Source organism: Ostrinia furnacalis, unplaced genomic scaffold, assembly GCF_004193835.3.
Source record: "Ostrinia furnacalis isolate ACB-3 unplaced genomic scaffold, ASM419383v2 OfSCF5115, whole genome shotgun sequence".
Lineage (NCBI taxonomy): Eukaryota > Metazoa > Arthropoda > Insecta > Lepidoptera > Crambidae > Ostrinia > Ostrinia furnacalis.
The window spans coordinates 96,710-109,806 of NW_021135354.1; the positions used below are offsets into that span (position 1 = coordinate 96,710).

At 37.2% G+C, this 13,097-nt stretch overlaps 2 protein-coding genes across 2 annotated transcripts in view; both read left to right on the forward strand.

The window, feature by feature from the left end:
• Positions 1-242: 242 nt before the first annotated feature.
• LOC114360658 (4-coumarate--CoA ligase-like) lies at positions 243-8,514 on the forward strand. Its single transcript, XM_028315411.1, has 8 exons — positions 243-431; positions 909-1,119; positions 1,789-2,151; positions 3,219-3,404; positions 5,221-5,342; positions 6,028-6,198; positions 7,374-7,544; positions 7,941-8,514. Exons 1-8 carry the CDS (start codon positions 243-245, stop codon positions 8,217-8,219), a joined length of 1,692 nt encoding a protein of 563 aa, XP_028171212.1. The 3' UTR covers positions 8,220-8,514.
• A 2,675-nt stretch (positions 8,515-11,189) lies between these two features.
• Positions 11,190-13,097, forward strand: part of LOC114360659 (uncharacterized) — a 45,859-nt gene continuing 43,951 nt past the window's right edge. Inside the window, exon 1 of the mRNA XM_028315413.1 lies at positions 11,190-11,426. Within this exon, the coding sequence (XP_028171214.1) occupies positions 11,238-11,426 (189 nt within the window). The 5' untranslated portion in view covers positions 11,190-11,237. The remainder of the gene's footprint in view (positions 11,427-13,097) is intronic.

The following is a 13,097-nucleotide window of genomic DNA, read 5'->3' on the forward strand; positions in this document are numbered from 1 at the left end:
ATAGCTAAGATCTACAAATTGACCGACAGACAAAGTATTGTATTATTTTTTACTCATAATAGAAAATTAGGTAGTACCTACGATTATACCTACAAATATCTTCAGTGTTTTAAAATATTACTTACTGTAAAAAAATATGTTCTTCAGCAAATACATATTTAAATTAGTCTTGTTACTGAGTATTTAAGGCCAGTGATATGCATTAGTCTGTTTTCGAGAACCATAAGATGTGGATTGGAAATATGTCTAGAAATTCAAGACTCTTTAGACATTTTAGTTATGTGAAATGGCATAGGAATTTGTCAAGCAACGTGAGGAAAGTGGATGACTTCACGGTGACATCTTCGCTTCCATTTCAACCTGTACCGCGAATGAGACTTTTTGATCGTATGTGGGTCCATGCATCACAATTCAAGGATCAAGTTGCTTTGGTAAGTGTATACTTATAAGTATTATTGTTTTTTTACTCGGTTGTCTTTTGTTTTTGTTTGGATTAATGTAGGCAATGTAGCGACACAACCACTTAGTTGAGTTAGACAGTTTTGATTTCTCAGGTGTCGGATTAAATCAAATGTTTCCGCTTCTATTAAAAACCGGTATTGGATAAAACCAAATAGATTTTGGCTTTTGGGACACCCACACTTTTTACAGGGCCTGACCAGAGAGAACGGGGTGTACAGTCAGCGTCAAATAGTTCGTGGTACTCAAAGTGGCCAAAGAGTTGACAGCACAACCTTATTCCGATTATAATAAAGACGTGTTACAAACTTGTTGGCTACTATAGGTGCCACGAACTACTTGACGCTGACTGTATCGCTCAGTGCAAGTGCCTTTATTATTTGCAAGCAAACGACATAATATGACACAAGTTAGGTGATCGAAATTACTAGGAATAGTTTCTTTTTCAGGTGAGTGCAGAAACGAAGAAATCCTACACATATTCTCAGCTGCATCGCTTCATAGCCAACTTCGGGACGTCTCTACTAAAGCGGTTGCACTTACGGCCAGGAGATATCGTGGCTATAGTGGTGCCTAACTGCCCGGAGTACCCTGTGGCAGCCTTCGGAGCCTTACAGGCAGGCTGCGTGGTCACGACTGTGAACCCTGCGTACAGGAACTGTAAGTTTTTAAATCACATTGTACCTCATTGCTTCATAGCCAACTTCGGGACGTCTCTACTAAAGCGGTTGCACTTGCGGCCAGGAGATATCGTGGCTATAGCGGTGCCTAACTGGCCGAAGTACCATGTGGCAGCCTTCGGAGTCTTACAGGCAGGCTGCGTGGTCACGACTGTGAACCCTGCGTACAGGAACTGTAAGTTTAAATCACCTTGTACAGCCAGCGTCAAAACTTTATTCCAATTGTAACTAAGACGTGTTGCGAACTTATTGGTTACTTTGGGTTTGGGTGTCACTATTTGATGCTGACTGTACCTATGAACTAAGAAAATAACTATTTTTCATCAGGAAACTTTGATATATTGGTGTATTATGAGTGTGCTGACACTAACGCTTCCCGCAATGGTCCGGTGCTGGATTGGATATCGTTCGTTCGTTTCAGCCGAAAGACGTCCACTGCTGGACAAAGGTTTTCCACAAAGACCGGTGCTGCGCCGCCCGCATTCAGGCACCTCCCGCGACCTTCACCAGATCGTCGGTCCACCTAGTGGGAGGCCTGCCCACACTACGTCTTCCGGCACATGGTCGCCACTCGAGAACTTTTCTGCCCCAGCGGCCATCAGCTCCACGGACTGTATACAAATAGATATGAAATATTTGTTATTTTCAGATGAGCTAGTTCACCAATTCACAATCACCAAGCCAAATTTAGTGGTCACCGTCACCCAGGCGTACCCGTTTATCTCCAAAGCTTTGGACGCAGCCAAAATCGATGCGAAAGTCGTTATAATCGATAACCCAACCCAATCGATTCCTGACGGAACTATTCGATATTCCGAAATCGCAGAATCCGGCGAAGCAGACTACTCAGTGTTGGACAAGATTGAAAAAGACCACGATGACGTAGCATTGATACCATTTTCTAGTGGTACTACCGGACTGCCTAAAGGAGTGGAGATTACATACAAGAATCTCATTAGTAGCTTTGATATTATGACCCATAAGGAGTTTGTTTTACCTGAAATCGCTAATGGTACGTATCTGTATGCTTACCACTTGCTAGCGAGCACATCACCTAACGTCAACTCATGGTAAGCATGAGCCTTATGAACTAAAAAAATTTTCTAGCTACATAAATCTTAAACATACAAAATATCCAGACAAATACACATTTAAAACAACACTTACAGATGTATTGTGCAGGGATCAAACTAGCTCTATTGTTTTCACTGAACTCAATTTCTTTTCTCTACTCTTGCTTGCTGGAGTAGCAAGCAAGACCATGAAATGGAAGCCACGTACTGGAAAGCGCAACGTGGGACGTCTACCCATAAGGTGGACAGACGACCTCATAAATGTAGCAGGAAGGTGCTGGCCACCACCAACCAGTCAATATGGAGATCATTGAGGGTGGCTTATGTTCAGCAGTGGACGTGTTGTGGCTGAAATGATGATGTTAATTGTTTGGTGACTGAGTTTGTTGCGGCGCTTCTTCTCAGCACTTACCAAATGTTTGTCTCGAAGCGCTGGTAGGGCAAAAGGATAAGACATGTATAGGCTCCTTAAGAGCATTTGACGATTTGTAATTAGTGTATATGTTACGGTCAAAGTGATAAATGTGAAAATTATGAATAATTACCGCATGATTTGGTAAATGTGATTAATATGAGGTCATTTATGTGTGTATAAAACTAAATAGGCGGCTTAGGGGTGGCCCAAGGGCCACCCCCGCCGCACCCTAACCTATTTTTCACTTTAAATCAAAACATAATGTTATGGGCATCATAGAAAAGTAATATTATGCAAGAAATATTCCAAACTCATTATGCCAAATTATATTAATATATGATATCAAAACGTTCAAAAGTTTGGTTGTACACGAGCACGTACACAAGATGTTGTTCTCTTTCATGAAATTTGTTACCTACTAAGGCTGAATTATTAAATAATCACTGTTAAATGTGATTAATTTATCACTTTTACCGCGACTGTCGGTAATTATTCATAATAACCGGTTATTATTAATAATTTTCAATTTATCACATTAACCGTAACATATACAAATAAAGATAATTTTAATTTATTTTTGCTTGATTCTAGGTACCGACCAGGAGATTGTACCATGCGTGCTACCTTTCTTCCACATATTCGGTTTGGTCATCACTCTGATGGGGCATTTGTCCGTGGGTGCTAAGCTGATAACCATGTCAAGTTTTGATCCTGCTACTTATATTACAGTATTGACTCATGAGAAAGCTACTTTACTGTATGTTGTGCCGCCATTAGGTGAGTTGATGTTTAAGTACCTATAGTAATATACAATCTATATTTATAAAAGCGAAAGGTCACTGACTGACTGACTCACTCACTCATCACGAAATCTCAGAAACTGCAAATGCTAGGGGTCTCAAATTTTGCATGGATGTTTCTTTTAGAACGTAGGTGCTCGCTCACTAAGAACGGATTATACAAAACTCCATCCCTAAGGGGGTAAAACGGGATCCACGCGTAGCAAGCCGCTAGTACCTAATATAGGTATTATAAATGCAGAAATTCCAATAACTTGTCACATGTAATATACCTAACCAGTTAAATAAATGTAAATTAATAAAAAGTCATACCATTTACGTTTTGCTATTAGCACGTGTAAGTACAGAGCACGGCACATCAAGATAAAAACTTGCATCTTATTCAGCTGTAATAGAGGCGATTTTGCAACTGATGTACCTACCTAATGTGATTTTGAATATGTTATATAGGGGAAGCCCGGGCAGCACGGATAACTTAAGAAAAGTGGCAAAAAAACCACATAAATATGCAATCAACAACAGTCTCTTAATTAATAATTTGTATCTTAGGTAATCATCTTTGGAATTGTAAAGAATAAACTTAGAAACTTAAACAAATTCTACAATAAAAATGTCATTAAAAAAAAAGTTCCAATTATCCATTTTGCCCGACCCCCCTGGGCAAGACGGATATGTACAGTAATAACTGCTTTAATCATTGCAATCATCACAATAATAACTGTTTATGCCTGAATATAAGGTACAATCCTCGTGTGCCCACTTCTTGCATTGATTGCACTCTATCCAATCCTCGGTAGGTGGTTCAGTGTATTCTTCTGAGCACACAACATGAATATTTTGTTTTCTCCATCAGATTTTTGTTTTTGGTCATTTTTCCTCTTGACAAGTCTTGTTTGGAAGTTCTTGTTTTCAGATGTGTGGTTTTGTTAGGGCCTGCTATTCAGTTATGGCTGTCTTTACCTATCCGTTTTGCCCATATCCGTCTTGCCCAAAGCACCAATATTTAAAAGTTGTGTACCCACCCGTTAAATTTCTACCGGTGAAAAAAAGCAACACACACAAATTAAACTTAATTTAACATGCAATCAACTAAACAGAGTCTATAAGTCAACACTTAATACGTAATACAAGAAATCAACACACATACCTTGCCAAAAATCGTAAGAAAACAGCCAAAAACTTTTGATTTCGAATTGACAAAAAGTTCACGCACGTATTGTTTTGGTGGAACTATCATGGCGTGGCTGTGTTGCTGTTTTACAGACCCGCAAACGTCCAGTAGCGCCATGTGTTGTAGGTTTTTAGTAAAATCGATTATTCTTCTTACCCACATTATGCTTCTTGCCCGGGCTTCCCCTAGTTACAGAAAAGTGTTTTGAACTTTGTTCCCTTATGATGAATTTCGTATTTAAGTTTATTTTTCACGAGGTTTTCAGTAATAATCGAGGAGAAACATAGCTTAAAATTGGTTTCTATCTCACTCACTAAATTTTGTCATAAATATTGAAATTAAACCGTTTAAAAGCCTCAATCTTTGCTTGAAATTGATCCGAATTTTGAGATTCGTTCTGTATTCCCTGGGCTACACACATCGCGTTAGCATTCGAGCAACAGCGGGCGGACTGAGGTCTTGCGTGCGACTATGCAAAAAAGCACAGAAGATACGCGAATACTTGACTATGACTGATAGCAAGAATCTTCGGGTTACCGCGATATAATAATAAATGTGGTCCAGGGGTAGGTTAGTATTAACTAACCTACCTATTTTATCCACCTAAAACTTTCGTTTTCAGTGGACTTCCTTGCAAAGTATCCCTTAGTAAACAAGAGTCATTTCGAGCATGTAAAGTATATATTTTCTGGTGGCGCTGCTTTATCCGGAGGGTCAGCTGAAGCAGTTCTTCAAAAAGCAAATGTAAGGTCAAATTCTTAATATTATATCCCTTCATCATAATCATTTCAGCCACAGGACGTGCACTGCTGAACATAGGCCTCCCCCCAATGAATTCCATACTGACCGGTTGGTAGCGGCCTGCGTCCAGCGCCAACCTGCTAGCTACCTTTATGAGGTCGTCGTGGGTAAACTGGAACTCGACAATCTTTTGGTGACTGACGATTAAGGTGTGTTAGTTTCAATTAACATCTTTAAATTGATTATAGAGATACTAACCTTGAATAATTTAACCGCCTCTGTGGTCTAGTGGTAAAACCACCTGCTTCAGACGCAGAGGTCCCGGGTTCGATTCCCAGTGGGGGCAGATTTTTCTGTTTGGTTTGGTTGGTGGTAGGGCTTGTTCTAAGTCCGCCTGGCAAGCTACCACCATCTTACCTAAGTCTGTCGCCATAACAACAATGTTAACAGCATTATTGTGTTCCGGCAGTTAGAGGTAAGATAGCCAGTTCCTCCGTGGTTGAGGATTACGGGTGAAGCTCGCTTCCACCTTCGGACTGATCGTCACTTACCATCAGGTGAGATACAGGCCAAGAGCTTTCCTCGTTGTGGATAAAAAAAAGACCGAATTATTAGTAATCTGTGTTATGATTATTTAGCTCTACCTATATTACAAAGAAAATTACCTAAAACTGAATACCTATTCCAGGAAAAAACCCAGTTCAGGCAAGGGTATGCAACGACGGAAACCACGTGCATGGGTACGGCGACTCCCAAAAATGGCGGCAGACACTACAATAATAGCTGTGGCGATCCTGCCCTGAATATCGAGCTGAGGATGTGCGATGCTGACACTGGGACGCCTGTGCCTATTGGACAAGTAAGAAATCACATTATCGTTTCAACTAAATGACGTCTTCTGCTGGACAAAGGACCCCAAGGATTTCCAGAACGATCGATCCTAATGGGGGCCTGCCCACAACTCGTGTTCGCCAATGAAAAAAAAATTTTTTTGAGTCTGAAATCACATTTGAACATTATTTGACAGACGACAATCGTCGTCGTCGTCGTTTCAGCCGGAAGACGTCCACTGCTGGACAAAGGCCTCCCCCAAGGATTTCCACGAAGACCGATCCTGCGCCGCTCGCGAGTGGCGACCACGAGCGATCTGGTGAAGGTCGTGGGAGATGCTTGGATGCGAGACGAGACGACAGTACAAAAAAACAAATAAAACTGAAAAATTGAACATTTACAATAAGTTAAGCTTCAACCAAACCAACGCGTGCAGACGGCGTGCACCATGGCGATTGGCGATGGCGATCAGATGTCGTAATGAATTTGTAGCGATGAGTTCACATCGACGCGTCCTGTCATTAGTCGCGCGTGATCGCCATCGCCGACGCGATCTGCACGCGTTGGCTTGGTGAAGCTTTAAACCCGCGTTGATCTCTAGTTTAAATTGACATTTAGTATGGAAATGCCATTTTAAACCAGTGTTCATCGCGCGTTTAACTTTTTTGTAATAACGCACTGTGTATTCACGGAAAAAATGTCCAGTAGGCCTATGCTATGGCGGTATAAGCGTTTATCACGCCGTTTTATCGATTTTACGCGATAAGCCAATACATGTTTCGTCTAAAATCATCGAAAAAATTTTATCACGGCGCGCTTCCTAGCCCGGCTGGTGAAAGTAATTATTATTTCGCACCCTTCCTGGAATAAGTACGCAAGTGAAAAATGCCAACTTTTCAGGAGCGTAAAAAAACTGTCCTAAAAATTTATTACCATTATTAAAAATATGTGTTATACATCAAAAGATAGCTAAAAATGTCTGTGAGGGGCCTATGTATTTATATTTAAAATACACTTAATAGGTTTTGAGAAAAACTTAAAAAAGAGCGTTGCGTACTTATTCCGCGAAACATATTTAACACCTTGTTGTTGTAATTATGAATATTGCATTGTTGACATGTAAAGGAATACATGCTGTTTGGTATTATTGCAGATAACCNATTTATTACTAAATTAAGTAAAGTCTTTTTTTTCTGCTCTCAGGTTGGAGAAGTGTGCTTCAGATCACCGATAATAGCAAAAGGTTACTACCAAAATGAGCAAGCAACGAAAGATAGTATGACAAGCGATGGCTTCTACAAAACAGGGGACTTGGGCGTCTACAAGCCTGGAGAAGGACTGTACATTGTGGATAGAATAAAGGAAATTATTAAGGTAATTTTAAAATTAGTGAATAGTATGAAAGTTAGATCAAGGTAAGGATTTGTAATAAATGCTACCTATGAAGTAGGGTTACCCAGAAAGAACCCTTTTCATTAAATTTTTAATACAGACGAGAGAAGTCAGAATAAGTTAATTACTTATTATGGCAACTGTCTCTTGAAAGCGATTAATTATGAAATGTATTTCTTAATTGGATTTTTGTAAAATCGACTACCTTTTTTCAGTTAACTGCACTGGATTGTATTATTATAAGAATATGATTGATGAATGACCAATTTAACGAGTAACAACAATGAGAGTTGATATCATAATTATGTATGACTTTATAGTCAATGATTGTACACATTTTAGAACACATTATTAACGTTGAAAAATATTCTTTCCCAGGTCAAAGGCATGCAAGTGTCTCCAGCCGAACTAGAAAACATCCTCCGCACTCATCCATTAGTCCACGACGTAGGAGTCATAGGGGTACCAGACAAACTTCTAGGGGAAGCCCCGAAGGCTTACGTGGTGGTTCGAAAACCGACCACCGCGGAGGAACTGAAGAAATTCGTAGCAGATCAAGTGGTAGCTTATAAGAAAATAAAAGATGTTGTATTTGTTGATGCCATACCGAAGAATGCTACAGGTAAGGTCTTGAAGAAGGACCTGAAAAATCTATAGAGATACTAATTTATTTAATTATGTGAACGTGCAAATTAAATTAATTTATGAGGATTTAATGCCTGAAACATGTGCTAGAAAATCATCGGGCGAACTGTGTAGGTTTGCATAATTCATTTTTTTTATATTGAAGGTCCTGCTGAATATAAAATAATATATTAAAAGGTCAAATTTTATTGACAGGACTAAAAGATACAAAAATAAAACAATGTAAAATATCGATAACATTTTATTGTTTACCATATCAGTTGTAAATATTGTTATTGTGATAATAAATAATATCTTCAGACTTACTTTTATTGTATATTGTTCTGAATTTAAATAAATGTTTCTAGACAAATTTATCAAAAGTAGGTACCTACCTAACAGACAGGGGCACGTCAAATTAGACACCTTTGCATCTTACTTAGCTTAAATCCGTGTGATTTTGCAATAATAATAATTTGCATAATAATTATTTATGTATGCTCTCTATTGTCATTCTTGTAAAACTAGATGTGAATTCTTCATAAAGGTAGGTATTCGATTTTGTGATCAAGACATATTGGTCGCTCTAGAACATATTAAAAATAAAAAGAACATTAAACAAAACAGAGTTACCACAAAATGGCAACATTCCTAATAATTATTAAGTACTTACCTCATGTATTAATTTATTTAAATTTCATTAGTCTCACGAAGTCACGAGTCACGATTAGGTACTCAATACAAAACTAGTGTTTTTTCTCGCCAATTATATTATTTATGTAATCATTGCACATTCATCATTGCATTGTAACTTATTATTGATACCATTTGATACAGAGCTCATGAAGCATTTTCAGGATCATTAACAGTTTTTTTGATATCTTGTATAGTTAAGAAATAATCGAGTGAGATCACTTATCGTTTCCAGCCTATACACAATACACTATACAAAATACAATACAGTATCTCCAGGTCACTTAGATACATTCCATAGCAACTGTATCGACCTTAGGTACATACATTTACGAATTTGGGTGATAAATACCTAGGCATTTTGTATTAGATTTTGTCTAACGCCTGAACAAAAACAAAGGGCAATATTTTGATGTTATACCATCTAGGGGCGCTGTACAATCCGTCATACATTTAATGTCAATTTTTAAGCGCTCACTATAGTGCTTAACTATATCTTTTAAACCGTGCCAATAGACTTGTAATTTTGTAATCCGATGAGTCCGATGAAAATCGACTCGAACAGAGATTAAAGTGCCTTATTATCTTTAACATTATTTAACTTTGCAATCAAAGATAGGTTAACTCATAGACATTTTATTTGAATGATTGCCAGTCTTTACTGCCATAATAATGATATTCATTTCCTATTGTTGGTGTATCCAGCAAAATGACAATCACGACTAACGCCCAAACAAAACGTAGTTTCATTATTTGAAAATGTACCTACGTGACAAAGAAGATTATTTTTAATGTCTTCATTTGGGGTGTCCTCGAGACTAAGAAACACAAATTTTGTATCTAAAACAGCCTGAAATTGAATAGGTAGATTAAGTTAGGTGTAGGGAGACCTTTGTCCAGCAGTGGATGTCATTTGGTTGAAACTAACGAACGAAGAAACAGTTTCTTCGTTCGTTAGTTTCAACATCCACTGCTGGACAAAGGTCTCCCAAGGATTTCCACAACAAACAGTCTTGCGCTGCTCGCATCTTAGGCGCTTCTTGTGACCTTTACCTACCAGCCGGGCTAGGATGCGCGCCATGATAAAATCTTGATTTTAGACGGTAAATGTATGGGCATATCGCGTAAAATCGATAAAATGGCGTGATTAAACGCTTATCGCGGCGCGCATCCTAGGCCTACAGATCTATTATTTGACATACGAGTATCTACATTTTATTCCTCTTTTTCACTGTGTATTTTTTAAACTTTCAGACAATTTTCATTCTGTATTTTAGAAATTCGATATACATACGATTCAACTAAAACGTCGCGTCGCCTGCCTATGTAAAAGGTAAAGGAGATAAGTACGAACAAGATAAAGAAGAATAATTATTGCAAGTCATCTTTACTGTTAGCTACAATGTTTAGTATAGCGTAGTAACTAATATACCACCCGGGGCCCGTGGCAAATGCTGCTGTGGACGGGGCCCTTGTCATATCTGTAGGGTTATTTTTCATCGCAAACTTTTTATCATATACAAATTTAGTAATGTAATAAATTGATGTGTTTGAAAGAGTTTATATTTTAGTAATTTTTTTAGAGTATTAAAAGCTGGTTGTCAAATATTTTTTTTAAATTTCATTTCATTGGTGCTTGAGATAGAGATAATAATCTCTCACAAATTCTTGTGGAAAAACGTTACGTTTTAAATTTTGTGTAAAAGTAAGGTATTTTCTCAGTCTTTGCATTGCTGGAGAATCAATTTTGATTTACGTATGAAAAAATTACAACCACTTACTTAGGCTGAGTTGCACCACATAACTTTGTACCGTACTTAACTCTAACGTTATCTAACCGGTGTTTTTTTAATGGAGTTTGACAGGTTTTTGACGTTTGTCAAAGTTAAAGTAAGATGGTGCTATTTGCTCATTATTAAGCTCATAAAAAAATCGGAATTCGGAATTGTAATGCCGAAATATTTTTTCAAATAGGTCCAGCAGTTTTTGAGTGTACTTATTCGCTACAAACAATAATTACAAATCTTTCCTCTTTATTATAATATAGCACTCATACTTAAATTAATAACTCGGACCTAGTGTTTTATAATAAAAGTAATTTTTATCCCGATTTATATTCATTCAAAAATGTTAAAAGAAGAATCTTAAGCAATAGACATCAGAGGCGGGAACTGACCTCTCCAAAAGATTATCAAAGTCCAGTTTGATTGCGTACATTGTGAAACAATAGCGTTATCATTCGTACATTGTATCTAATTTAATTTGCCGGCCTACACCAAATACCACTCATCCAAACAAGTTCCGAATCCGCACATACAATCAGTACCGTACCGAACCTCGTAGAAAACGCGCGCGATCATGAACGCACCGCGCTTACTTTTTTCGCAGATCAGAAAAATAAAATGGCAAAGGCCGCTATCCCAAACAGCCAGCCTCAAAAATGAGTTCGAAATTAAATCGGCAGTGCCCGATATTGTGGTTCCTAACATGAGATTTTTAGATCAGATGTGGAAGGACTCTTCTAAATTCAAGAACCTCGTCGCACTGGTTAGTATTTTTTTTTCTGTTTCATTCAGCGCACTTTCATAGACAAGGACTTGCTGTAGGTATGTAATATTTTTTTAATTTTTACGGAACGTGTGCAATAGAGATGTGGTCCATTTTCCCCTTCGTCTTTTTATTTTGTGTGTTTTTGTGTACCTAACGTATTAAGGTAGATGTGCAGTAAGTCAAAAGTCTAAGAAAAAGTTAAAACCATTGTTTCTTTCGAAGACCGTTAACCGCAAAGTTTCGTAAAGAAAGGTCACCAGAAAAAATAATTTCGTGAATTTTCTTGGAAAATAAAATTAAATGAAGATACACGCATATTACATTTTGTTATTAATATTCAAATACAGTCTGTAGGTTGATAATATTTTATTGAAGTAGGTGTGTACTCATACAATATTTACTTCTACAACACCTTTATTTTCGTGATAATATTTTTATTACCAATTAACTTAATTAAGTAAATATAAAAACTTCTTGCGAGATAATAAACGATTAGGTACCTACCTATTTATTATGACTTGTTTTAATGTTAGTAGTTATGTAATTTATTTATGAGAAAGCTGATCTTTGCTTAATCGAATGGATTACTGGATAATAAGTATTATCAAAGAACTAAGCCGATCAATAATAATGTAGAGTCCATAAAAGATTAAAATTAACGTCTATAATAAATATTTTATCCTAAACGATTACGTTTAGGATAGGTAAAGTTCTAAAGACCTATGTACATAATAATTATAAAATTACAATTACAATTAAAAGTTAGAATAATATTTCCCATTTTGCAACAGTTTTCTTTAGGTACCTACTGCTCCGCCCCTATTAGCTGTAGAGTGATGTTAATAGCCTAAAGCTTCCTCGATAAATGCTATCTAACACAAAAATCGGACCAGTAGTTCCCGAGATTAGCGCTTTCAAGCCAATAAACTAACTCTTCAGCTTTGTAATAAGTAAGAGTATAGAAAAATGTCAGAGAATCGCCCCCTGTTCAAAAATCTTTTAGAAAAAATATCTACTCCACAGCAATGCACTTAAAAATATTTTACTGCAGTAAAGATGCAGCGCATGTAACCTTCCAATACCTACTAGGCTATCTTAATACCCTATTATGGAAAATTACCTACTTCACTCTAGTAGATAGCAAACTAGATAAACGTCCGATGCAGTTCATGGTTAGATTTAATTAGTAACTTGCTCGACTTGAGGGTTCAGTTTGCTGACATGAGTAAGCAAACTGAACCCTCAAGTCGATCTCTCTATCAGTTGTCAGTGCTATTTGACCCGTATTCTGATTATTTTACTTCTCCAAAACAAACTTTACTTGTAGAAATGTAAAACATGAAGTTTATGTCATATCAAAATTCATACTCGTATATTATTTACGCCACATTAGTTTAGTTATCTACTTGTAAGTACCTACTCTTTTTTAGATGTCTTGGGTAAAATTTTCAGGAGGACACAAAATTCAGGATATCGTAGACGATTAATAGAATTCCACAGAATTACTAAAAATACGACTATCTACTATTATAGGCCGAAAACGAAAATACGATTAGGATAGAAATTGATGAAAATGTAATAACTAATAACATGAAAATAGGAAGGCAATGGATGCAGGTTGCAGGCCTCTAATGCTTGTTTTCACCATCAATTCTTAATTTTTAAGTG

Excerpts from the sequence above, each read along its gene's own strand:
- LOC114360658 (XM_028315411.1), top strand. The coding sequence starts at position 243 with ATGTCTAGAAATTCAAGACTCTTTAGACATTTTAGTTATGTGAAATGG. Across the intron at positions 432-908 it reads TCAAGGATCAAGTTGCTTTG|GTGAGTGCAGAAACGAAGAA; the intron begins GTAAGTGTATAC and ends TTTCTTTTTCAG. Across the intron at positions 7,545-7,940 it reads GAATAAAGGAAATTATTAAG|GTCAAAGGCATGCAAGTGTC; the intron begins GTAATTTTAAAA and ends ATTCTTTCCCAG.